This window comes from Lagenorhynchus albirostris, chromosome 2, assembly GCF_949774975.1.
Source record: "Lagenorhynchus albirostris chromosome 2, mLagAlb1.1, whole genome shotgun sequence".
NCBI lineage: Eukaryota > Metazoa > Chordata > Mammalia > Artiodactyla > Delphinidae > Lagenorhynchus > Lagenorhynchus albirostris.
In genome coordinates, this window is record NC_083096.1 from 118,772,856 (window position 1) to 118,799,916 (window position 27,061).

The 27,061-nt window shown below is 39.0% G+C and overlaps 2 protein-coding genes and 1 long non-coding RNA gene across 11 annotated transcripts in view; 2 read left to right on the forward strand and 1 right to left on the reverse strand.

Moving 5' to 3' along the window:
- ZZZ3 (zinc finger ZZ-type containing 3) overlaps positions 1–11,825 on the forward strand; it is a 103,181-nt gene extending 91,356 nt beyond the window's left edge. For all 7 annotated transcript variants that reach the window (XM_060139713.1, XM_060139717.1, XM_060139716.1 and 4 more), the window contains 4 exons: positions 1,159–1,311; positions 7,455–7,589; positions 10,122–10,222; positions 10,542–11,825. In XM_060139713.1, the coding sequence (XP_059995696.1) occupies positions 1,159–1,311; positions 7,455–7,589; positions 10,122–10,222; positions 10,542–10,686 (534 nt within the window). In that variant the 3' untranslated portion in view covers positions 10,687–11,825. The remainder of the gene's footprint in view (positions 1–1,158; positions 1,312–7,454; positions 7,590–10,121; positions 10,223–10,541) is intronic.
- Positions 11,826–16,400: 4,575 nt separating this feature from the next.
- Positions 16,401–27,061, reverse strand: part of AK5 (adenylate kinase 5) — a 239,594-nt gene continuing 228,933 nt past the window's right edge. For all 3 annotated transcript variants that reach the window (XM_060142523.1, XM_060142522.1, XM_060142521.1), the window contains one exon: positions 16,401–17,628. In XM_060142523.1, coding sequence (XP_059998506.1) covers positions 17,560–17,628 — 69 coding nt within the window. In that variant the 3' untranslated portion in view covers positions 16,401–17,559. The remainder of the gene's footprint in view (positions 17,629–27,061) is intronic.
- The window catches only part of LOC132516115 (uncharacterized), a 108,660-nt gene continuing 104,387 nt past the window's right edge, over positions 22,789–27,061 (forward strand). The window contains exon 1 of the long non-coding RNA XR_009539259.1: positions 22,789–22,848. This is a non-coding gene — a long non-coding RNA (uncharacterized LOC132516115). The remainder of the gene's footprint in view (positions 22,849–27,061) is intronic.

The window sequence follows — 27,061 nt, forward strand, 5'->3', positions numbered from 1 at the left end:
TGCAGAGATCTAGCCCAGTCATAGACGTGGTTAGAGGTTTTTTGTTTTGTTTTGTTTTAAATAAATTTAATTAATTTATTTATTTAGTTTTGGCTGTGTTGGGTCTTTGCTGCTGCGCACAGGCTTTCTCTAGTTGCGGTGAGCGGGGGGCTACTCTTTGTTGTGGTGCGCAGGCTTCTCATTGCTGTGTCTTCTCTTCTTGCGGAGCACAGGCTCTAGGAGTGTGGGCTTCCGCAGTTGTGGTATGCGGGTTCAGTAGTTGTGGCTCATGGGCTCTAGAGAGCAGGCTCAGTAATTGTGGCGCACGGGCTTAGTTGCTCCGCGGCATGTGGGATCTTCCCGGACCAGGGCTTGAACCTGTGTCCCCTGCATTGGCAGGCGGATTCTTAACCACTGTGCCACCAGGGAAGTCCTGACATGGTTAGAGTTTGAATTTTGAAATGAAATGATGGTTCTCTATGTGGCTGAGGTTATTCTTTGTGGCGGTGCTGTTAGTGAAGAGAGGAAGTCTGCATAGGGGTTCAAAGGGAGGCCTTTGGCTCCACAGAGGCCTATTTTATAATCTTGATTCTACCACTGCCTAGCTGCAGTACCTTGAACAAGAAAGTTAACCTCCTCATGCCTCCGTTTTTTCACCTTTAAATTAGAAGTGATAATAACTACTTTACAGGAATGTTTTGAGGGCTAAGTGACATTGACAAAGAGTAAGCAGTCAATCAGTGTTAGATACTATTTTCAGACATTCATCGTGTTGGGGAAATTTTCTTTTTACTTGATAGTTTCATATCTGGCTTTGGCTAACTTCATCCTCCTTGATCATCTGTAAGATGACCTTAAGAGGAGCTCAGCATGTGAATGCCAAGAGTGTAATAAATGTTGGGGATACAAATATAAGCTACATAATGAGCATATGGTCCATTATATTCCACGTAGGTATTCTGCCTACATTTCTGTTTGTTGGTTTGGTTTGTTTTTATTTAAGGCTTGTTGTCTTTTTAAAAATCCAGATAAAATAGAAAAAGCAACCACGTAAGAGTATGCTGAAGGGTAGAGGTGCAGTCCTTCTGATTAGGCAGATTTGCAGGAAGTAGCATTTATATTTTTGATTCTTTTAATGATTGTCCACTATCCCAATTAAAAATTTGTTTTCTCACTTAGTCTTCAACAAGCAGACGACAGCACCCCCTTAATAAGCATCTCTTTAAACCTTCCACTTTCATGACTTCCCATGAACCACCAGTGTATATGGATGAAGATGATGACCGATCCTGTTTTCGTACCCACATGAACACTGCTATGGAGGAGGCATCAGTAAGTTATCTATTTATACTATATTTATATCTGTCTATCTATCTATCTATCTTTATCTATGTATTATACAGATCAGGATACAGAATGGGAGCACCAGGATTTCCTAATTATTCCTATTCTTCAGAGAATATTGCTTTCTTTTCTTTTAATTAACTAGTCAAACTTGTTTTACAATGGGCTTTAAAAATGTTTTTATGAAGAAACTTTCAAGCATATACAAAAATAAACCCATGTGCACCCATTATTCAACTTTAACAATTATCAGTTTGTGGCAATCTTATTTTCATCTGTACTTCCTACCCACCCAACTTTCTGTCTGGGATTATTTTGGAGCAAGTTCCAGACATTACAAAATATCATTATCATGTTTATTAAAAGGTACTTCTTTATATAATCCAGATATACAGTCAATTCACATTTCCCCAGTCATAAATTGCAGTAGTGCCTCCCCCCCACTGCCCTTTTCTCTCTCTTCTGTTTTCCCCTCTCACATTTGTTTTGTTGAAAAACTGGTTTATTTGTCTTGTAGAATTTACCTCAGTGTGGATTTTGTTGTTTGTATCTCCTTGGTGTCATTTAATCTGTTCCTCTGTTCCCTGAATCTCCTATAAATTGATAGGTCTAGATAACTGATCAGATTCAGGTTTATTTGTTTTTTTGTTTGTTAGGGTGGGCAGGACTAAAAGTATACTTTTAGTATACTAAAAGTATACTTCATGTATACTTTTTTTTTTTTTTTTTTTTGTGGTATGCGGGCCTCTCACTGTTGTGGCCTCTCCCGCTGCGGAGCACAGGCTCCGGACGCACAGGCTCAGCGGCCATGGCTCACGGGCCCAGCCGCTCCACGGCATGTGGGATCTTCCCGGACCGGGGCACGAACCCGTGTCCCTTGCATCGGCAGGCGGATTCTCAACAACTGCGCCACCAGGGAAGCCCCTTCATGTATACTTTTATCAGTTTGACATAGCATACATTGTTGCTTAGATCCATTAACTCATTAGATGTTACAAAATAGTAAAATTCTTTCTTCATTTATTTGATAGAATATTCACAAAGTAACCCCCCCATCAACTATTTGATTATCCTAAGTTACATACAGAAAACGCAGCTAACTGCTTGATTCTTCCCTTTATTTTCTTGTTTTTAAAATAATGAGTTTGTTCTCTGATATCCTCCAGATTGACTCATGAGGTTTGAAAATTTTTGTATTCTTATGAATTGTTGGACTTAAAATATATTTAATGTGTTTCAGTGCATTGATATTATTGTCTTTATTAGTGTACAAATTGGCCCATTGGTTGGTTGTAACCTATTCAAGCTGGATTTTGAGTTCTTTTGACAAGACTCTAGTAATCTTTTATAGCTTTCTTACTGTCCAGTAGGACAAGGAAATTCCAGGCTCATCTTGTATATTTCCTGCTTCAGACCTGGAGTCAGTTCTGCTTTCTTTTATTGAGAAATGGTATTTGGAGGCTCTATCATGATACAGGATGTTACTTGCTACTGGATTGATCATTGTATCTAAGCCTATATAGTGGACAGACCTGAGAAATATGTTATATATTTGTTAAAATTAAAAGACATCATAAATTCATCATTTTATTTCAAATTCAACTTAAGGACTGTGGGAATTTTACTTAACCCATATTGATCTTTAATATGTATCATTTTTCTCCCATGCTGAAAATTCCAGTTATCAGTGACATCAACATAATGCTTACTTTCTTTGTCTCACACTGCCCACAGTAGTCTCAGAATTTAATAATACTAACACTACCATCAACAATATGATCCTGAAAACAGGTTTTTTGGGTAGCACTGTTTTTGCAGAGCACAGGCTCCAGATGCTCAGGCTCAGCGGCCATGGCTCACGGTCCCAGCCGCTCCGCGGCATGTGGGATCTTCGCAGACCAGGGCACGAACCCATGTCCCCTGCATCGGCAGGTGGACTCTCAACCATTGCGCCACCAGGGAAGCCCCGGGTAGCACTGTTTTTGCCTTAGGATATACCCAACTACAGAAATAAAGTCAAATTATACTTTTTAAATCCTCTTGGACTAATTCCTCTCTGTGTTGTCATCAACTGGATGCTATTTTAGGTTAATTCATTTCATTTTACTTTGCATTCAGAGATTCCTTTTTATTGCTGTTAATATTTTTTATTTTACTATGCTAAAATTCTTCCTCAATAAGTAACATGATTCTGATTCCTTGCTTAAAGGACATGAAGATTGCCTTATATCTTTCTTAGTACTTTGATTATATATGGTAACTGGAAAAGGAGATTTTAATGAAAAGTCAGCAGATAAAAATAAGTCTCCTTTGTTCTGTTTCTAGATTAATCGAACACTGTATAATTTGGTATGAAACTACTGTAAAATGACTGTATTCTTAAATTTTTTTTTTCTTTTTAAACTTGTCTTTTTGAAAAACAGCTAGATTCTGCTGTGTCTTAAGATATGGCATTTGTGTGTAATTTTGTATTTTGTGACTATTAGAATTACTCATTTGAGAAATGTTTATTTACACTTAATATGTAACAGGCTCTGCTAGAGGTTAGCTCCATAGTTATGAATAAAATATCTATGATCTTGGAGTTCTCATAAATCTTAGTTTTGTGGGAGGAGATAAATGTGTAATCACATCAATAAATTACAAAATTTTAAAAATGCTTCAAAAGTATGTGTCATTGTAATTATTTTAGAGGTACTTAATTCAGATTGAGAGTTTAAGTGGAAGACCCAAGGAAGTGATAGTCAAGTTGGCCATTGATTTTATTTATTTATTTTTAAATGAGCACCAGTTCACATCATTCTGATTACTTTAAAATAGCTATTTAAATGTATATTTATGAATCCTCTAGTGTAAAATTTATAGATTTCAGTTTCTCTTTTCAGAAAAGCAGTAGCTAGAGAGACAATCTGTATACCATTTAGACCCCCTTGAAATTGGTCGTAGTATTTCTCCTTTAAGTAAATTTAAAATGATAATAACTAGGAAATCTGTTTATGGGTGAGCATTTTAAAAATATTTGTTTTTTTGTTCATTTTAAAGTAACATTGGTTTATAACATTATATGTTTCATGTGCACAGCATTGTAATTCAACTAATATATATGCACTACAGTGTGCTCACCACCAAAAATTCTAGTTTCTATCCATCACCATACATTTGACCCCCTCTACCCATCTCTCCCTCCCCCTACCACTCTTCCCCTCTGTGGAAAGAACACCAATCTGTTCTCTGTACCTGTGTGTCTTTTTGTTTTAATTTGTTTGTTTGTTTATTTATTTTATGTTTTTTTAATATTCAACATAAGAGTGAAATCTCGGTATTTGTCTTTCTCCTCTGACTTATTTCACTTTGCATCAATTCCCTCAAAGTCCATCCTTGTTGCCACAGCTGGCAAGATTTTATCTTTTTGTTTTTGATGACTGAATAGTATGGAATTTTAATTTTTAATTGTGCTGAATACCCGTAACAGAAAATTTACCATCTCAGCCAATTTTGAGTGTACAGTTCAGTGGTGTTAAAGTACATTTACGTTATTGTGCAGCGAATCTCCAGAACTCTTTATGTCTTGCAAAACTGAAACTCTGCATCCAGTAAACATCATCTCGCAATTCCCTCCTCCTTCTAGCTCCTGGCAACTACCATTCTACTTTCTGTCTCTTTGAGTTTGACTACTCTGGGTACCTCATATAGGTAGAATCATACAGTTTTTGTCCTTTTGTGACTGGCTTATATCACTTAGCATAATGTCATCAAGGTTCATCCATCATGTAACGTGTCACAATTTCCACTTTACGGCCAAATAATATTCCATTGAGTGTGCATACCACATTTTATTTATCCATTCTTCTGTCAGTGGACACTTGGGTTGCTTCCACCTTTTGGCTGTTGTGACTAATGCTGCTGTGAACACGGGTGTACAAATATCTGTTGGAGTCTCTGCTCTCAAATTCTTTTGGGTATATACCCAGAAGTGGAATTGCTGGATCATATGGTAATTCTGTTTCATTTTTTGAGGAACCACAGTACTGTTTTCAGTAATGGCTAGAACATTTTATATTCTCATCAACAGTGTACAAAAGTTTCAATTTCTCTACATCCTTGCCAACACTTATTATTTACTATTTTTTAATTTTGATAGTAGCCATCTTAGTGGGTGTGAGGTGATTTAACTTTTTTTTTTAACATCTTTATTGGAGTATAATTGCTTAACAATGTGTTCATTTCTGCTGTATAACAGAGTGAATCAGCTATATGTATACATATATCTAACTTTATCTTGTTGACCAAATTTAATAATACCCTTAGACTTAAAATGCAAATTAAAAAATTTAGCAGAGTTTGTATTCTTTGTATTTGCCTAAAATATCTAAATTTAATACATTTTATTATAAAATTTCTTACTACATTATTTAATTATTTGGGTTACATCATATTTATTGGTATTACGTATTTATTACATTATGTTGTTTTTCTCAGGGGTAACATAGGAAGGCAGTAGCTATAATTTAACATCTTTAGTTGACAAGAATTTGAAATGGATGAAAGATAGTGGGAGATAAGGTAGGTGAAGTGTGAGATTGTAAAGAATCATTATCCAGCTGAGGCCTTTGGGCTTGACACTGTAGATAGCGAGGAAGCCATTTTTAGCAACAGTGAGACAGAGGAGGGAGTGGATACTATAGAGGACTGATTTGAGAGAGATTTTAGGTAGTATTAAATAGTGACAGAATTATGATTTATTAGATATGACAGTATAAAATTAAGGATAACACTTAGATTTAGGCCTTGGGCTGCTAGGTGTGTAAGGGGTTAGTTATATGGACAAATCTGGGTTCAAATCACTTGACTCTGCAACTAATTAACTATGTAAGCTTGGGCATATGTTATAATTTCTATAAACATCAGTTTCCTTGATATAATATAAATATAGTAGTTAAGAATACGTAACATGGAGAGCAGGAGGAACGGGAGGTGCAGGGGTTGTCTGGTCCAGGATTGAGAATTGATGGAACATGCGATTAATGAATTGGGGATGCTTTTAGGAGGGTTGTGGAAATCAGTGACCATGGGATCAGTCATGAGGTAGCAAAGGGAAGAAATGGATTCTGGGTGGCAGAGCACAAATAAATTGGGAAAATAGGAAGCAGTTAGTGATTCATCTGTCAACTTCAAATTCATATAGCTTTTACTGTTCATTTCTTTATTGTAAATAATAATCTTTGTAACTTAATTTTATCCATTTGAGTAAGAGGAATGTACTGTCTTGATCATTGGGAGTACTGAGCAGAAAACAGAAGAGATTAGTTTGCTTGTTAAGAAAATGTCATATTTACCTGAGGAAGCTTAAAAATCTGTTAGATTGGAGAAGAGGAGCTTCCTGCAGATAAGGAAAAAGTAGATTACAAGGAGTCTTCCAAGTCGCCATGAACTTGTTGGGATGGGGTTGAAGCTGCGTTAGTGTATGACAGAGGTGGGAGTCATGCCTTGTTCCCTTGGTACTTGCGTTATGAAGATGCCTACTACAGTTTAATATTACTCTTGCATTAAGAATCCTTCCAGGGCTTCCCTGGTGGCGCAGTGGTTGAGAGTCCGCCTGCCGATGCAGGGGACACGGGTTCGTGCCCCGGTTCGGGAAGATCCCACGTGCCGTGGAGCGGCTGGGCCCGTGAGCCATGGCCACTGAGCCTGTGCTCCGCAAAGGGAGAAGCCACAACAGTGAGAGGCCCGCGTACCGCAAAAAAAAAAAAAAAAAAAAAAGCCTCCAGAAGTATTAGTCTAAAATATTGCTGATAGCAGCGCTGATTTTCTATGAGCCCTAAAAGGTTGAGGGTCTCTTTGGCCTCTCCCGTTGCGGAGCACAGGCTCCGGACGCACAGGCTCAGCGGCCATGGCTCACGGGCCCAGCCGCTCTGCGGCATGTGGGATCTTCCCGAACCGGGGCACGAACCCGTGTCCCCTGCATCGGCAGGCGGACTCTCAACCACTGCGCCACCAGGGAAGCCCGAGGGTCTCTTAAATGTGAAAAATATCTTGTCAATAGAAAAATACTCTTTATCAGTATTTCTTATACTAGTTCATTTTAATTATGAAACTAACAGTTTTGTTTTGTGTTTTGTTTTTTTCAATAGGATGAAGAAAGTATTCCTATTATGTATAGGAATTTACCTGAATATAAGGAACTATTACAGTTTAAAAAGTTAAAAAAACAGAAACTTCAGCAAATGCAAGCTGAAAGTGGATTTGTGCAACATGTGGGCTTCAAGGTAAATTCTATTTAATTCTTCTATTCATTTAATTTTTGAAAGGGTGATAGGATATATTTAAGGTGGTTTTCGGAGCTTTAAGCTCCACGACTTTCAAGCACACAGATAAAAGTAAGTTTAGCTCTTGTCCTGTTCATTGATACAAAGTAGTGTGCCACAGTTACTGGTGTCAAGAGATTTATGATTCAGTAGAGATAGAGAAGAAAAATATACAGGTATACTCTGAGGTAATATATGAGATGAGAGGTTTTTCTAGCTATTTCCCCACCCCAAATTTACTGAGATATAACTGACAAATAAAAACTGTACATATTTGTGTACAAAAAATTTAAGATATAAAAAAAATTCACCTCGCATAGTTATCTTTTTTTTTTTGAGATAAGAACACTTAACATCTGCTCTCTCAGCAAATTTCAAGTATGCAATGCAGTATTATTAACTATAATTACCGTGTTGTACATTAGACCTCCAGAACTTATTCATCTTATAACTGAAAGTTTGTACCCTTTGACCAATGACACCACGCCCACCACTACCTCCCCGCACCCCACCCAGCCCCTGGCAACCCTCAGCAACCTCCATTCTAATTCTTTGCTTCTGTGAATTTAACTTTTTTGGATTCTACATTTAAGCGAGATCATATAGTATTTGTCTTTCTGTGTCTGATATATTTTACTTAGCGTAATGTCCTTAGGTTTCATCCATGTTGTCACAAATGGCAGGATTTCTTTCTGTTTTATGGCTGAATAATATTCCGTTGTGTGTGTGTGTGTGTATATATATGTATAGAGAGAGAACACATTTTCTTTGTCCATTCATCCATAGAGCTATTTCTTTTGTTGTTGCTGTTGTTCATGGATCAGAAATTTCTTTTCCCCTTTCAGATTCAGTTATCTCTGCTGTTTTTTGAGGGGCTAGTAGAAATACATTTATTCATGCCACAAAATTTTGAGATATCCAATTATTTTCCAGGCACTTTGCTAAGTGCTAGGGATTCAGCAGTAAACAAGATGGACTCATATCCTTCCCTATTCTGTTTTCATCTCATAAGTGATTTAGAGAAGTTAAATGAGTGAATTAGTTGAGTGTGACTAGTGTGCATACTGGAGAGTAGTGAGAGGCTATTTTGTTGCCTTGGAAATTTTGCTAAGGAGTTTAAACTCTTCTAAAATGTTGGAGAAACTTTGAAGGATTTTAAGCAGAGTAACATGAAATTTGCATTTTGGAAAGATCATTCTATTTTCTTAAACAATACAACCCTTAGGAAGGCAGTGGGTTTAGAGTGGATAACTCTTAATTCTGACTACAGTATTGTTAAATTCTTTAAATAATAATTTGTTCATGTATATTTTTTATGTAATTGAAAAAAAATTAAGTGAAGGGGGAAAAAGATCATTCTGGCATTAGTATGGAGAATGGATAGGAAGAAAGCAAGGCTGAGGGCAGGGAGACTAGTTGGAGATTCTCTTCATTAATTTAGACAAAAGATGAGAATGTCCTGAACTTGACTGGTTGCTGTAGAAATAGAGAGATTGACAGGTTTGAGAACACCTTAGATGTTAGAACTGGCTATACTTGGTGGGATTGGAGGAAGTAAAATTGAGACCATGAACTACAGATTTGCTGGTAGTGGTATACATAAAAATACTGATGTGTGCTGTGACTTAATAAATTTAAAACAAAATTCTTATACCTCTGACCCTCTGGAGTTGCTATTAGCCAGAATATATTAAATGATTTTCTTTTCTAGATCTTTCAGTGGTCCTGCTTCTCCATTTAGAGATTTTCCTAATTGACAGCTGTGTCTTTCCAGGAAGAAACTCTCTCCACTTCTCATAATTTTGTTGTAAGACCCAGCTGTGGCTTGTTTGCCAGTCTGTCAGCCACTCTAGTTGGCCTGATGATCAAAGAAACTAGAAATGAGATTTACTTTGATTTCCAAGATTGCGCAGAACACACCGAGGGCTACCGCACTGCCACAACACTGAGAAAGAGCTAAATTTGCCTTTTCTTCATGGTGGGCGTTGGTTATTAGGAGCCTTCAAGGCTTTGGAAAGTAACTCAGTAAGGTGAAAGTTCAGAGAGGATTTTGTGTTCAGTTGGGTTTATGGTAGCTGTGGTATCCTGTTTTAAATAGTTAACATATTTGGATAGTTTTAACAATGGTATTAAGTCAGTGGTTCTAAATCCCAGTCATTGTACACTGGTCTGAGGTACCTTTCAAGTCAATAGCTACTAATAATCAAATGCCCAAGTTTGCAGATGACCTACTTATTTTTAAAAATAAATTAAAGCATATTATGATGTTCCTCTCACCCATCTGTATTGCAGCTCAATCTTGAATGGATAGAGTTTCAGCTAGTTTGCTAGAAATTGTGCCTAACTTATAACCATTTTTTGTGTTATCCCACTATATTGTGCATGGGGAGAGAGGAGAGAATGTTTATGTGCACATTATGTGTTGCCCAGCAGGAAAAAAGAAAGCTTGAGAACAATATAGTTTAATACTTTTTCTCTCTGAATCTTTAATAGTGTGATAACTGTGGCATAGAACCTATCCAGGGTGTTCGGTGGCACTGCCAGGATTGTCCTCCAGAAATGTCTTTGGATTTCTGTGATTCTTGTTCAGACTGGTAAGTGTTATCTATCATTGTAAGTCTTAAATTTTGACAAGAGCTTCTCAGACACTAGTGAGTTTGATTTCTAAACTGCTTAGAAAATCACCACATTTAATGGGTTGAACTTTGTTGTTCTAGACAATTAAGAAATTTTCCTTAATGACACCATATCTCAAGTAACTTTCCATTAGAGATTTTGAGAGATTATTGGATTTAAACAGGTAGAGCTGTGAGGAAGTTTGATAATATCTAGACCAAAATGCATCCAATGCCATGTAATGATGTGTTTGTATGTGTGTGTGTGTGTGTGTGTGTGTGTGTGTTTTCTTTTCAGCCTTCATGAAACAGATATTCACAAGGAAGATCACCAACTAGAACCTGTTTATAGGTCAGAGACATTCTTAGACAGAGACTACTGTGTGTCCCAGGGCACCAGTTATAATTACCTTGACCCAAACTACTTTCCAGCAAACAGATGACATGGAAGAGAACATCATATACTAGTCCTCTTCAACACATAGCAATGGTATCATTGTGAATTATGTGCACAGTTTGGAAAGATTCTCTACTTTCCCTGAAATGACACTCACAGCATGACAGCTTCCTGAGTGTTCTCGTCAACAGCTCTGCACCGTTGTGGCTCTAGATCACTGTTCAGCAGCTGAACATTCCTGGTGAGCAAAAGGGTTTCCCTGGTGAAATTCGCACCACCACCTTAAAGCCTTTTAGGTGGTGATCTTAAATGGGTGAGATGGAAATGAGAGCACATATTAAAGAGAGAGTAAATTCCAAAGGTTTCAAAGAACTTGGTCATAAATATGCTAATGAGAAGACAAAGTATTTATATTAAAACAGTTTAGTAGCTTTCAGTTTTGTGAAAGTAGTTTCCAGCACAGAAACTGACTTCCTTAGACAAAGTTTTAACCAATGATGGTGTTTGCTTCTAGGATATATACACTTTAAAAGAACTCACTGTCCCAGTGATGGCCGCTGATGGCCTTTAGTAAATTGGAGCTGCTTAACCATGTTGATGTCTAATTTCTTTTAACCACAATGAACTGTCCTTATTACCAACAGTGAAGCACTACAGGAGGCAACTGTGGCATTGCTTCCTTAACCAACTCATGGTGTGTGAATGTTATAAAATTGTCACTCAGATATATTTTTTAAATGTAATGTTATATAAGATGATCATGTGATGTGTACAAACTATGGTGAAAAGTGCCAGTGGTAGTAACCGTGTAAAGTCTCTAATTCACAACATTAATTCCTTTAAAATACACAGCCTTCTGCCTCTGTATTTGGAGTTGTCAGTGCAACTCATAGAAGAAAACTGCCTAATAGAAAAATCATATATATGGTAATAATTTCCCTCTTTTGTAGTCTGCACAAGATCCATAAAAGATTGTATTTTTATTACTATTTAAACAAGTGATTAAATTTAGTCTGTGCAGTGAGCAAGAGTTCACATGCATTCTTTTATACTGCTGGATTTTGTTGTGCATCATTTAAAACATTTTGTATGTTTCTTCTTATCTGTGTATACAGTATGTTCTTGAATAATGTTCATTTGTCAGAAGAACTGTGAGAAATAAACTATGTGGATACTGTCTGTTTATATTATAGAATGCTTGTTGTGACTTCCTTCGGTTAGATTTTGGATTTTATTTTTACTAGTATTAAAACCAAAACAATTTTTTTAAGGTTTTTTTTTTTTTTCCTTTACCTATCTGTCCATTAAAAAAGAGTAAGGACTATATGATGGAAAAGAAGGTAAACTTGAGAAGCTCTGTAAAAGATGGTAATGTTTTCACTCAGTGTGTGTGCTGAAACACTAAACTAGGTTAACAAAAAAGAATATGTACCATGGTTAAAGAAAAAGACAATTATTAATGTCCAGATGTGAAAACTAAACTTAGGTTGAAAACTTTTAACCTAACTATCATTCTTTCTGATGAAATAAGCCCCCCATGTGTTAAATAAGTGGTTTTTGAAAATCGCTGTATTCCCTGGAAATTATTATTGACTGCTGGAAAAGAAAATATAAATATTCTAAGATTGCTTAAGTATACTGACGCAATTTTTAGAGTCTCCTGTTTTTTTCAATTTTAAATCAAGGGGACATTATTTACCAGTCCTCTTCAATACATTGCAGGGTACTGAAATAATACCCTGAATTCTTTCAATTGAGAAAAGTAATACAGTTTTAACTATAGAAATATGAGAATTTTAAAGTAATATATTGATTAAAGAATACTGATGATTTTGATAAAATATATCACATCAGAAGAAAAGGAAACGGACTTGAATTAGAGTTTTTGCTCTGGAATTATTAGTTGGGGCAAGAAAAGGGGAATCATTAACATTCTGGGCATTTGACTATTATACTTCAAGTGAATATGCCAGAGATCTACCTTCAACTTGTAGTAAAGTTGAAGTAGCACTTGATGGTAACTTCTGTGTTTGCATAGAAGTAATACCAGTCAGTTTTGGAGAACCATTCAGAGCCATTCAGAAATCCCATAAAGTATGAAGTATGCTTTGAAAGAGTGATACAATTGATATTTATATAAGCAGAATAGACAAAATAAATCCACTTAAATGTATTTTTTAAGGACAAAGATTTTGAGAATTTTGAGCAACAAAATTTTCTGCTTGAGCAAAGATGTCTTTATTTTGCATTTTTCAGCTCCAAGCAAATAGTCCTCATGGCTTTAAAAGGGTAGTAGTAGTGGTAATGTGTTTTGTTGTTTTAATGTGAGGAATGCACAGGGCTCTCATTTGCAAGTAGGCCTTCCATCTCCTACATAGAAGCATTGGTTGTAAAAGACAACATAGACCTACTTATTAAAGCATCACTTATTTAGTAGTATTCAGTAGGTCAGTTGTATTTCCTGAAATATTCTGCTCAAGTTATTTGCTAAGAACTGAAGGAACTTTTAATGACACCTAAAACCACTGCTTTAATGTTTTTAGGCAGAGGGGATTTTGGTTGGTGTGTGATGTGTGCTAAGAATAATAGCAGACACTGATAGAGTGCTTGTTATGTGCCAAGCAAGCATACAGTAACGAATTTAATCTTACAACCTTATGAGGCAGGTTCATTTTTATCCTGTTTTCATATGAGGAAATCTAGCCAGAGAGGTTAAGTAACTTGCCCAAGGTCATATAGTTAGTAAAGTGGTGATGCTTAGATTTTAGCCCAGACAGATTGCTTCAGAGTCAGCGTCTGAGCAAGAATGTTCCCTTTGTGTCAGGGGTCTCAGAGATGGTGGAGGTGGAGGTGTGCAGGAGTTGCTTTTCTGTCTTCTCTTCTGGTGCGGTATGCACCCTAGAGTACAGACGTGAGCACACGTCCAGGTTTATAGCTCAGAATAGAGCAGCATATCTGTGGATGGGGAAACCCATCGATCTGTGAAACCGTCTGCCCCATGACGAATTAGGAAAACACATAATTTACATATTCTAATTTGACAGCAAACATGTGGTCATGAGACTTTAGGCAAAGCTGGGACTGAAGACTTGGGTCTTCTGCCTCAGGTACGATTTGTTTCCATGCATGTTTGGTGCCTCTCACTTAACCTAATAGTATGCTGTGTCCATTTTTCTCTCCTTTTCTCTTTTGTTTAAATTAAATTGCAGAACACAACAATTTACTGAGGTATGAGGAACATTTTTTTAATGAAATTAAAAAAATAATATATGACATGTATTAAGGATAAATACTTTGCAAATTTCTATGGTAGTTATAAACATAAGAGTGGCATGCTGTATAAACTATACTTCTTACTGTGGATAACAGAGTTTGAAGGGCATTATTCTAGGTACACTGGGTAGATTGAAAGCCTCCAGATAACAAGTAGATTTTTACACAAGATTATGTCCTATTTAGGTTCTAAAGGTTTGTTTTTATTTCACATCTTGAAGAAAAATGGGCTTCTGTTTATATGATCCCAGAAAAAAAAAAAAAAAAAACCTTTTCCCCTACAGTTCAAGTAGCTGATTAAATGGATTTTTGAGCATGGTGTCACATTTAGCTCCATGAGAACAGAGACCATCTGTGTCTATATTTATCCCTAGGGCCTGGCTCTTAGTAGATTCTCAATAAATATTTACTGGTAGTAGGACCAATGTTTTGGTTACATTTTTCTCTAGGAAGTTAGAGAAACCACCTGTGTCTGAGTGTGTCTGTGAGTGCATCTGTGGGACCCTTAGAGGGTTTGCCTCAGGAGATCTCCTTTACGGGGCTCTGGGAGGAATAAAGGATCATTACATCCTATTTTATCTGGAGGATGTGGTACAAACCTGGGTGACTGAGATTTTGGTTCTCTCTGGGACCCCATTTTCTGCCATGTTTTTAGAGTGATATAATGTTAACTAGCATGGAAATTCTGGGTCCTAGTCTCAGTTGTGGAAGTGAGACCCTCAACAAACGTTGACAAAGAGCTGCCTCTTATTGAGCACTAGGAACTAGTGAATGATTTACATGTATTATTAACCTGCTTAATCAGCACAACACCTCTATGAGGTTGCTTACTATTGTGACCTCCATGGTACAGATGAGAAAACTAAGGTTCAGAGGATTTAAATGTTAGTTCTCCATAATGACTGCTATGTGTGGGACTGAGGATACAGAGCCTTGCCCTTCTGAAGCTTATATTCTAATGCCGAAGACCTGCGGTAAACAAGTAAATAAAAAGTACTATGTAATTTTATGCAGACATAAATGCTGTGAAGAAAAATAATGCTTGAAAAAAAAAATGATGGGGCTTCCCTGGTGGCGCAGTGGTTGAGAGTCCGCCTGCCGATGCAGGGGACTCAGGTTCGTGCCCCGGTCCGGGAAGATCCCACATGCCGCGGAGCGGCTGGGCCCGTGAGCTATGGCCGCTGAGCCTGCGCGTCCGGAGCCTGTGCTCCGCAACGGGAGAGGCCACAACAGTGAGAGGCAGACGTACCGCAAAAAAAAAAAAAAAAAAATGATGGACGAATCGGGACCAGCCTGCCATTTAGAGGGAATAATCAAAGAACACCTCAACAACAAGGGTAAATTTGAACAGAGACCTAAATGGAGTGAGGGAGTTAGCCTTGTGGATAATCTGGAGGAAGAGGCAGAAGGATAGCAAGGGCAAGGGCCCTGATCCAGTAGAGAGCTTAGCTTGTTCAGGCAACGTTGAGAGGGCCAGTGTAGCTTGAACCAAATGAGTAAGAGGAGAGTGGTAGTTGTTGAGGTGAGAGAGGGCAGAGGGCCAGATCAGGTGAGGCCTTGAATGTAGATCATTGTAAAGGAGTTTGGACTGTGTTCTGATGTCTTCTACATACAGACAAGGTCTTCTTCGAGGGGCAGAGACCTCTAAGGTCCTTTCCTGCTTTAGTGACTTCAGTGATGTCATATCAAGCCATTCAAGTCAGTCGACCTGTTTTAACAGTTATGTAGAAGACTTGCTTTGCACCTCTAGATACTCTTCTTCCGGGCAAAGCCATTTACCCCTGCTGATCTTTTTCAAGAGGGTGGCCAACTGCAGCCATAAAAGCCATGGCTGGGCTTGTCTGCTGCCCAGCTGTCTATCAAAGCTGTGGTGGGCATGGGCTGTTGACCAATATGTGGTATGTGTTTAAAGAATGTTAATTCCTACAAAGAGTCACTTTGTGTTTTCTGGCACAACTGATGATTTTCATCCTGTAACTCTCTTTTTCTAATTTGCTCAAATACTCCTTGTCCTCCCCTGTAGAGAGTGTTACAACTCGGGGTAGTAATGAAGTATTTGACAACCCCTTTTTGTTAATAGAGGCGTAATTGTAACCAAAGAAATTTAATTTCCTCTTTAGCAAACACTGACATTTCTGTTTAAGAATGACTGCTAGAGTAAAAGGAAATACCATGTATCATGAATTACACTGGAAGTTCTTTCTGTAATAGCTCAAAACTGGCCTATGGCCAAAATTAAAACCATATGAGCATATCATAAATCTCAACTCTTACTGTGTTTGCTTCTAATTCTGTTTGGAATAAGGCTTCAAATGCTTTCCAGAATGATGTGAGTTACAAATAAATAGAAAAAAGTTATCCTGTGTTCCATTTACTTTATTTATACATATCCATTTCAAGAAAAAAAAAAGATTTTAAAAATACAGTTCTGTCCCAGAAATGGATCCTTATCTGCACAACCATTGAAGAAAAAAAAAATCATGCAAACGGAAACTATGGTCTTTTCTAGTGACTGAATGGAAGATGCAGTTATTCCAGTAGAATATATAAGAAACTCTTATTTGGCAACTGATAGCACAAAAGAGAAACCAAACTTCACCAGTTTGGTTTGAGGAAACACAATTTTACATACGGATAAAAGGTTTGCAAACCCCTGGAAAAGGCCTGTATGGAACAAATACAGCATTGGTATCTGTTAAACATGGTGTACTGACATGCCCTTTCCACCCACGTCAGTCTTGTTACTATATTTCTTACTTGCTTGGTAACTAGATAATCATTTAAAACCAAAGCCATAAGTTGACATTAGTCCAGTGAATGTGATACCAAACCACCGCATGCTTTTAAATTCTGTTTGGTCATTGGTTTTAACGTATAATTCCCCAAATGCACCTCCAGGTATAGAAGAGACTAGGTTATTAGATAATTTATCCAATTTGTTCACTTAGCCAATACAACACTATTCCAAGTAGCCAGTATCATAGAAATGAACAGAGAAATGTTACCGGTGACTAGTCTAGATTTTGCTATCTTGGAAAAGCTATACAATTTCACATACAAAAAAGCTCTTATCACATTTTTTCCAATTTAATCAAATTTCTTATGAACAATTTGTGTTGTCTCGTCAACCCAGTCTCTTCAGCTCTGAGCTGGATGAGAATTGAGGAAACGTCCAGAGGAAGAGGCTCAGGCCTGCCCCCCATCTTAAGGGCCTTAATCAGGTAACAAGAGATAGATCTTCAGAAGAGGAAGGAAGATGTGACAGGGCGTTAGGGATGCTAACTCCTCCCTATCTGCGGAGAGTAGAACCGAATGATCAGACCCTAGTAAGTCCTGAAGGCACAACTGACACAGATGGGCACTGCACTGCTGTTCATGTACTAATTTAGCTCAGAGGTGATAGAAAAGTGTGCTGCTGTGAGTGCAGACAGCTGTCTGACTTAGGAGGAAAAGGTTGGATAATACCAAATACACCATGCATGATTTCCAGACACCTCTCAGGTCAAGCTGGGAAGCAGACAGCAATGTCAGGATTTGGGGGCGGGGGGCATACAAAAGGTTTAAATGGAAACATACAGTGTTAAGGGATGAACTTTTAATATTTTTCTCTGTCTCCACTCTCCTTAACATACATGCATTTTTGCCTTCAGAAAATAGAGTCAATAGCTGTGCAGAGTTGAAGAAAAACTTCCTCTGGCGTCCCCTCTGCATTTATCTGTGTTAAAAAGGAAAGAAAGAGAAAGTTAGTCTTAAGAAATGTTTTTAAATAAGGCCACTTTTAGTAATAAAAAAGATTACCTGCTTATAAGTTGCTGTGCAAAATTTTAAAACACAGGACTCCAAAATCACAGAGAAAAGAGTAGTTGTTTAAAAACTAGGTGCCTAATTAAAAAAACAAGACACGACTACACACCTATTAGAATGGGCAAAATCTAAAACACGTCATCAAATACTGGTGAGGATGTGAAGCAACAGGAACTCTCATTCTTTGCTGATGGGAATGCGGAAGGGTACAGTCACTTGGGGAAAGAGTTTGGCGGTTTCTTACAAATTAAACACGCTTAGCATATGATCCGGCAGCCTGTGCTCCGGTACTTACCCAAAGGAGTAGAACACGTATGTCCACACAAAATCCTGCACACACGTTTATAGGAGCTTTATTCATGATTGCCAAAACTTGGAAGCAACCGAGATGTCCTTAGGTGAGTGGATAAATAAACTGTGGTACATCCAGACAATGGGATATTATTCAGTGCTCAAAAGAAATGAGCTCTCAAGCCATGAAAAGACTTGGAGGAAACTTAAATGCATATTACTAAATGAAAGAAGCCAATCTTAAAAGGCTGCATACAATATGATGTAATGGAAAAATGGCAAAACTGTGGAGACAGTAGAAAAGGTCGAGAGCTGGGGGAAGAGAGGAATGAGTAGGTGGAACGCAGGATTTTTATTGTAGTGAAACTATTCTGTGTGATATTATAATGGTGGATACATGTCGCTATACATTTGTCAAAACCCATAGAACGTGCAACGCCAAGAGTGAACCCTAATGTAAACTATGGACTTTGAGTGGTAATGATGTGTTGATGTAGGTTCATCAGTTATAACGAATGTGCTACTCCTGTGTGGGATATTTGTGTTCTGGGGGGTTTTTTTTGGCCACACCGTGCGGCTTACAGGATCTCTGTTCCCCGACCACGGATTGAACCCAGGCCCCCTGCAGTGAGAGCTCGGAATCCTAACCGCTAGGCCACCGGGGAACTCCGTGTGGGATGTTGATAGTGGGAGAGGTTGAGTGTGTTTTGGGACACGGGGAATATGAGAACTCTACTTTGTGCTCAATTTTGCTGTGAACCTACAGCCCGTCTAACAACAACAGCAAGAGCTAGGTGCTTATTGAGGTAGATAAAGTATTGTTAAAGGTCACGGAAAGGCTTTGAGTTAGTTAAAATGAGACCTTATGAGTGTTCTGGAGTGTTTGGAGCAGGGTAGGAATAGGGCAGAGGTTGGGGGATGAGAAGGACGGGTGTGGAAAAGAAAGCAAAAGTTGAGACCTCAACTTGCAGGTGTGCTAAGTGCTAAGGGCAGAGCCCTCTTGGAGATTGTTGATACGCCAGGGCAAGGAGCCAACAACAGAGGAAGTAGGAGGGAGCTGAGTTCCTGGGCATGAAGGCACTACCACCCGCTCCTCTCAAAATTTCCTAATATTGTGCCAACCACTGAGATTTGTCCCACCGCACGTGTAGCATCCACAGAAAGTAGAGGCCTGGTGATGCGAATGAGACTCACGGAGGGGGCGGGGTTGTGAGCTTGCTAAAATGCAGCTTTTTCATACTTCATCTCCAGAGGTTATCATTTGGTGAGTTTCGGCTGGGCCTTCTAATCCGCGAATTTAATCAAGTTCTACAAATGATTTTGATGTGGATCATCTCGGACCACACTTTGAGAAACTCTAGATGATTGCTTCAGTTCCTGTCTACCTTCTTTGTGCAGACGAGTTTTGATTTCACAACCCCTGGGATTCCAGAGGTAGAATGAATGCTCAAAAGGAAAAAAAAAAAAAAACAGTACACATTTAGGGACTTCCCTGGTGGTCCAGTGGGTAAGACTCCACGCTCCCAATGCAAGGGGGCCCGGGTTCAATCCCGGGTCAGGGAACTGGATCCCACATGCCACAACTAAGAGTTTGCACGCCACAACAAAGATCCCGTGTGCAACTAAGACCCGGCACAGCCAGATAAAAAAAAAAAAAGTAAATGTTTAAATATCCTAGAAAATAGATAATAACGATGTTTGTAGAAGCATTGTTTGTAGTAGTCCCAAACCGGAAAAAGTGCAAATGTCCATCAGCAGTACATGGATAAATAAATTGTGGCATAGTCATATAATGGAATACTATAGTAATGGAAAAAACAAACAAACTACAGCTACATCCAGCAACATGGATTAATCTCACAAGGTTGAGGGAAAGAAACAAGTTGAAAAAATATGCATCCAGTACGATTCAATTTATATGAAGTTCAAAAATGAGCAAAGCTAAATTGTATCGATTAGGGATCCATACACAGATGATAAAACCACAGTGAACCAGGGAAATAATTATCATAAAAGTCAGGGTGGTGGTTACTTCCTGGGGAGAAGAAGGGAGATTTGATTGGGAGGGAGAGACATGTGGCAGAGCTTCTGTGACTGTCTGCTGTTTCTTGACCTGCATGGTGATTACACGGTGTTCATTTTATAATTCTTCAAATTTTACATATAACTTTTACACATTCCTGTATGTATGCTGTATCTCACAAGGAAAAAATAAAACCTAAAAACATTTTTTCAGCTTCTACCCCTCTTCCCCATAAACGTATCATACTTGATCCTTACAGGAGGGTTAAAGAGCAACCCGCAGTTGGTTTGTCTCCCTGGCTGGCGGCTCTCCATCTGGGGGGCAGGGACGTTGCTGTTTTCTGTCCCTCATAGCACCTTGCTTGTTGCTTTAGCTCTTCTTCTTTTCCCTTTCAACCAACAAACATCTTCTGGGTGCCAACAATATATTACATACTGGAGAAACCACGGTGAAATGGACATAATGGTCCTGCTCTCAAGGAGCTCACAGCTCAAGGGTAAAGACAAACAACAGGAATTCACGCTGTTGTCAGGTAAGCACAGGAGCTCTGGATAAAGGGATACTTTACACCATCTTGGGAGGGCAGGAAGCTTCCTGGGGAAAGTTGTTGTCGTCATCATCATTAAAAATAATACACTTTACTACTAATGAAGCATAAGTGCTATTTTTTTTCACTTCCACCCTTGCTTTACTTTCTCGCTTCCTTTTCTCCCCTCCCTCCTGCCCTCTCTTAATCCCGTCCATCCCTCCATCCCTGCTTTGCTCACTCCCTCACTCCCTACTGGGCTCCCTCCATCTATCACACCGTCCCTTTTCTGCTCCTCTCTCATTCCCTCTCCTCTCACTTGCTCCCTTCTTCCAACCCCTGCTCCATCCTCCCCTCCTCCCTAGCACAAGTGCTTTTAAACAAACAGGTAATTCTAACAATGATCTTAGGCGACAGGTATTGTTATCCCCATTTCACAGATGATGAAACTCAGGTCCTGAAAGATGAATTAAATTTCCCAAGGTCATACAGCTAAGCAAGTGTCAGACACCTGTTTCAAACCCAGGTCTCTGACTCCAAAGTCCTTGTACTTGTTGACTACATCCTTGTATATTACATCCAGCAGTTCAAAATAGCTGGATGGTTGAAAGTGGGAGTAGCAAGGAGTGAAGCTGGAATAATAAAAAGAGGTTGACTATAAAGAGGCTAATAGACTATTATATAAGAATAATGGGGAGTCGGGTAATGGTTTTTAAGGAATAGGTTGACATAATCAAACAGAAACATTTGTTTCCTCAGAGCCAATCTCTGAGGAAAGTATCCTCTAGATATCCAGTGATCCCACTCCTGGGCATATATTTGGAGAAAACTATAATTCGAAAAGATACATGCACCCCAGTGTTCACAGCAGCATTATTTACAATAGTCAAGACATGGAAGCAACCTAAGTGTCCATTGACAGATGAATGGATAAAGAAGATGTGGTACATATATACAGTGGAATATTACTCAACCATTAAAGAAGAGTGAAATAATGCCATTTGCAGCAACATGGATGGACCTAGAGATTATCATACTAAGTGAAGTAAGTCAGACAGAGAAAGACAAATATCATATGATATCGCTTATATGTGGAATCTAAAAAAAAATGATGCAAATGAACTTATTTACAAAACAGAAATAGACTCATAGACATAGAAAATAAATTTATGGCTACCAAAGGGGAAAGGCACGGGGGAGGGATAAATTAGGAGTTTGGGATTAAAATATACACACTGCCTTATGTAAAGTAGATAACCAGGGACTTCACTGGTGGTCCAGTGGTTAAGAATCCATCTTGCAATGCAGGGGACCCTGGTTCGATCCCGGGTCAGGGAACTAAGATCCCACATGCCGTGGGGCAACTAAGCCCTCATGCTGCAACTACTGAGCCCAGGTGTCACAACTAGAGAGCCTGTGTGCCACAACTAGAGAGAAGCCCATGCACCACAATGAAGAGCCCGCATGCTGCAACGAAAGATCCCGTGTGCCGCAACTAAGACCCAAAGCAGCCAATAAATAAATAAATATTTTTAAAAATTAAAAAAATAAAATAGATAACCAACAAGGACCTACTGTATAGCACAGGGAACTATACTCAATATCTTGTAATAACCTATAATGGAAAAGAATCTAAAAAATGAATATAAATATATATGTATAACAATCACTTTGCTGTACACCTGAAACTAACACAACATCGTAAATCAACTATATTTCAATTAAAAAAAAAAAGTACCCTCATTTTCCCATTCCTTCTTCACTTTCCTCACAGAAACAGGCTATTGTAGGAGCAGAAACACACTCTTGGAGCCCATTTTCTGACCCACTATCTGGACTTTATAGAAAGATATGGATTCTCTCTTGTAAAAGCTGGGCAACTTGGTTTCAGAAACAAGGGCTAATGAGCACAAGCATCTGAAGTGCGACACTTGATACTTTCTGACGTCTAAGACTGGGAGGCAGAAGGCTTTGCAGCGGGATCTTGTCAATCAGGCCAAGGCTGATGTTTGGGGGAAGCTGCAAGCTGGGTTGAGGGAGTGAGTCATGCCCTGGAGCTTTAGCTGAGCCATCTCCCGCTTCTATTTCCATCCAAAACCTCCCTCTTCATTTTGCTTTGTGGCTTAAATCCAGGCCTTTATTTATTTAATTAAATAAAAGAAAGCTGCTCATTGCCATCCAGAGTCACGTGCTGTGGTGTGTGCCTCTGTGGAGCCTAAGGACGTGAGGAGATTTCAAGACAGAATCAAATAATGAGACTTTCTAGATGCAAAAAGCAGCCTTTGACTTGGGTGAGTGGGAAATATATGAAGTTAATCTGAGACCCTCATTAGGCCCAAGAAGCAGAATTCTGAGAACAAAAATTGCCAGGCAATGAGATAACATCTTTTTTCTTATAGAAGCTCTGTGTGTGGGGGTGGGGGGGTGGGGCGGGGAAGGTGTAGACTGGATTTTTATGGAGCAAAAGAGAGCCCAACTGAACTGAGTGGGATCAAAGCCCTCTGTCTACTCTCCAGATTGCTCCTTCAGTTCTTCAGAGATGACCTGATCATTTCCTGAATCTCATCTAATTCCCACATGGGGAATATTTTAAGAGAACAACAAGTGGTTTTTATATTTTCATATCTAACTGTGGAACTCATAGGAAATGGAAAAGAACCAACTTCCTAAGTGCTTTCTAAGCTATAGGAACTATTCTTGGTGCTTACAACTTGAGCAAATTTAAATGAGCTCACAAGGTGCTAGTGTTTAGTCCTTGATGAACAGATAAGAATCCTGTGTAATTAGCATACTAATTGTACAGTGTGATGAGAACTTCCTCAGCAATTGTGCAAACTCGAAAATAAGGTGTCCTCCCACATACGGTAAGTTTTCACCCCATAATCAATGTGATAATATTAATTTACAGCAACCCTTTTTTCCCATGAAGAGTAAAAGTAAGCTTCATGATCTTTTCCCAAAGGATCTCCAATTCTGAATCAGCAGAGTCAGAATGTATGAGGTTTTCATATATTTAATTTAATTGAAAACCAGGTGAGTGGATTTGCTTCTGACTTGAAGAATTTATCACTTTTGGTCTGAGACTTGATATAAAATCCTGCAGTAAGTGATACCCTAATCAATATACAAAAGATTTTTTTAAATAAACTAAAGGCAAGTGAACAGGAAATATGATTAAATTTCTGAGGTTTCACCTGACTTCTGGAAGGAAAAGTAGAGCAGTCAGAGATAGTATTTCTGCCCAGCCATCAGCAGAACAGATTGCAAATTAGGAAAGTAGTCACACCACCTTGGGAATTGCACGTTTTGTCTACTCTTTAGTTCCTTGAATTTATGAACCGTAAAACAGTTGGCTGGGGCATATACCCTGAGAAAACCATAATTCAAAAAGAGTCATGTTGGGCTTCCCTGGTGGCGCAGTGGTTGGGAGTCCGCCTGCCGATGCACGGGACACAGGTTCGTGCCCCGGTCTGGGAAGATCCCACATGCCGCGGAGCAGCTGGGCCCGTGAGCCACGGCCGCTGAGACTGAGTGTCTGGAGCCTGTGCCCCGCAACGGGAGAGGCCACAACAATGAGAGGCCCGCGTACCACACACAAAAAAAACACACACAAAAAAACAGGGTCATGTACCACAATGTTCATTGCAGCTCTATTTACAATAGCCAGGACATGGAAGCAACCTAAGTATTCATAGACAGATGAATGGATAAAGAAGATGTGGCACATATATACAATGGAATATTACTCAGCCATAAAAAGAAACGAAACTGAGTTATTTGTAGTGAGGTGGATGGACCTAGAGACTGTCATACAGAGTGAAGTAAGTCAGAAGGAGAAAAACAAATACTGTATGCTAACACATATATATGAAATCTAAAAAAAAATTAAAAAAAAAAAAAGCTTCCGAAGAACCTAGGGGCAGGACAGGAATAAAGATGCAGATGTAGAGAATGGACTTGAGGACACGGAAAGGGGGAAAGGTAAGCTGGGACGAAGTGAGAGAGTGGCATGGACATATATACTTTACCAAATGTAAAATAGATAGCTATTGGGAAGCAGCCGCATAGCACAGGGAGATCAGCTCGGTGCTTTGTGACCACCTAGAAGGGTGGGATAGGGAGAGTGGGAGGGAGACGCAAGAGGGAATAGCTATGGGAACATATGTATATGTATAGCTGATTCACTTTGTTATAAAGCAGAAACTAACACACCATTGTGAAGCAATTATACTCCAATAAGGATGTTAAAAAAAAAAAAAACAGTTGGCTGGGGCTTCCCTGGTGGCGCAGCGGTTGAGAGTCCGCCTGCCGATGCAGGGGACACGGGTTCGAGCCTTGGTCTGGGAAGATCCCACATGCCGCGGAGCAACTAGACCCGTGGGCCACAGCTACTGAGCCTGCGCGTCTGGAGCCTGTGCTCCGCAACAAGAGAGGCCGCGACAGTGAGAGGCCCGCGCACCGCGATGAAGAGTGGCCCCCGCTCGCCGCAACTGGAGAGAGCCCTCGCACAGAAACGAGGACCCAACACAGCCAAAAATAAATAAATAAATAAAATTAAAAAAAAAAAAAAAACAGTTGGCTGGTTCAAACACTGCCCAGATGGAGTGTTTTTCCTGAATTTTCCTACACTGTTCAAAACATTGCTTGAGTTTCATTGGCGCCATGGGGCTCCTGGGAAAAAACCGAGCTGCTATTGAGTGTTTTATGATGATTGTGTGGGTGTTGGCCACCTTTTTCCTCTTCTAACCCAGTCCTCTGTTCAACCAGACAGAGCCCCACACCACAGGGATCCCTCACAGCCAGAGGAGAGCGTGGTGCCCAGCCATGGCCAAGCCCTTCACATGCAGCACTTGTGCACGTCTCTGGACAATCATTAGATGCGCTTTTCCAAAGTCGGGGTCATGGAAAAGGCTGCCCCTGGGGAGTTGTCCATTTCAGAGATCTGGTCAGGCCACACATTACTCCTCACTCTCAAGGCCTTAGAAAGAAGGAGGACTATGTACACCTTTACTTTAGAGAGCTTTAAGGACAAGCTTTAGCAAAAATACAAGGATGATTCATAATCTGCACATTAATGATGGTTCTATACACAGGACTTCCCAAAGTACCAGCAGTTTGTCCATTTAAAATGTTACCTGCTACTCCCTTTCCTTCTTTCTCTTCCTCTCAATTCTGTCTTTAGTTTAAATTTGACTAACATCTTCTCACAGACATGAAAAAACAAAAAAACAGAAAACTGTCCTTTCTTAAAGTGACTTTTCTAAAACAGATCTGATCAGCCGTGTCCCTCTTGAAATTAGTGGTTCCCTTCATTACTTGCAGTACCTAGTTCAAACTTTCTAGAAGAGGCTAGAACTATCCAGGATACAGTAAACACTAGCCACAGGTGGCTACTGAACACTTGAAATGTGGCTAGTATAAATGAGGAATTAAGTTTTTGATATTCTATAATTAAAGTGAATCTAACTTTTAAAACTAATATTTGACTCAATTATTGGAACATTAAAAAATATATTTGGGGCTTCCCTGGTGGCGCAGTGGTTGAGAGTCTGCCTGCCGATGCAGGGGAAACGGGTTCGTGCCCCGGTCCGGGAAGATCCCACATGCCGCAGAGCGGCTGGGCCTGTGAGCCATGGCCACTGAGCCTGCGCGTCCGGAGCCTGTGCTCTGCAACGGGAGAGGCCACAACAGTGAGAGGCCCACATACCACCAAAAAAAAATATATATATATATATATATATGTATATTTGAACAAGTTGGGTATGTGAAATCTACCTTTTCAACTGGAAATTTTATGAGATACAAATACCATTCTAGTATTTCTGATGAAAATTTAGACTCTGAATTGAGATATGCTTAAATACCAGATTTTGAAGACATAGATTGAAAAAAGAATATAAAACCATCTCATTAATGATTTTTTATATTGATTACATGTTAAAATGATAACATTTAGGCTATATTGGGTTAAATAAAATATATTGTTAAATTAATCTCACTTGTTTCTTTTTACTTTTTTTTGGTTAATGCGACCGCTAGGAAATTGTAAATTACCTATTTGGCCCAGATTATATCTCTGTTGGACAATGCTGATCTAGAATATTTATTGTATGAAGGAGGAATGAAGCCTCTACTTTGCTTTTTAGTCAAGTCTTCGCATGATCCAACAATTCCACTTCTGGATATTTACCCGAAGAAAACAAAAACACTAATTTGAAAACATATATGCATCATTATTCATGATAGGCAAGATACGGAAGCAACCTTAACGTCCACCAGTAGATGAATGGATAAAGACGATGTGGTACATAAACAATGGAATACTACTCAGCCATAAAAAGAATGAACTCTTGCCCTCTGTGACAACATAGATGGATCTAGAGGATATTATGCTAAGTGAAATAAGTCAAGACAGAGAAAGACAAATACCGCATGATCTCATTTATATGTGGAATCTAAGAAACAAAACAAGCAAACAAAACAAAATAAAAACAGACTCATAGA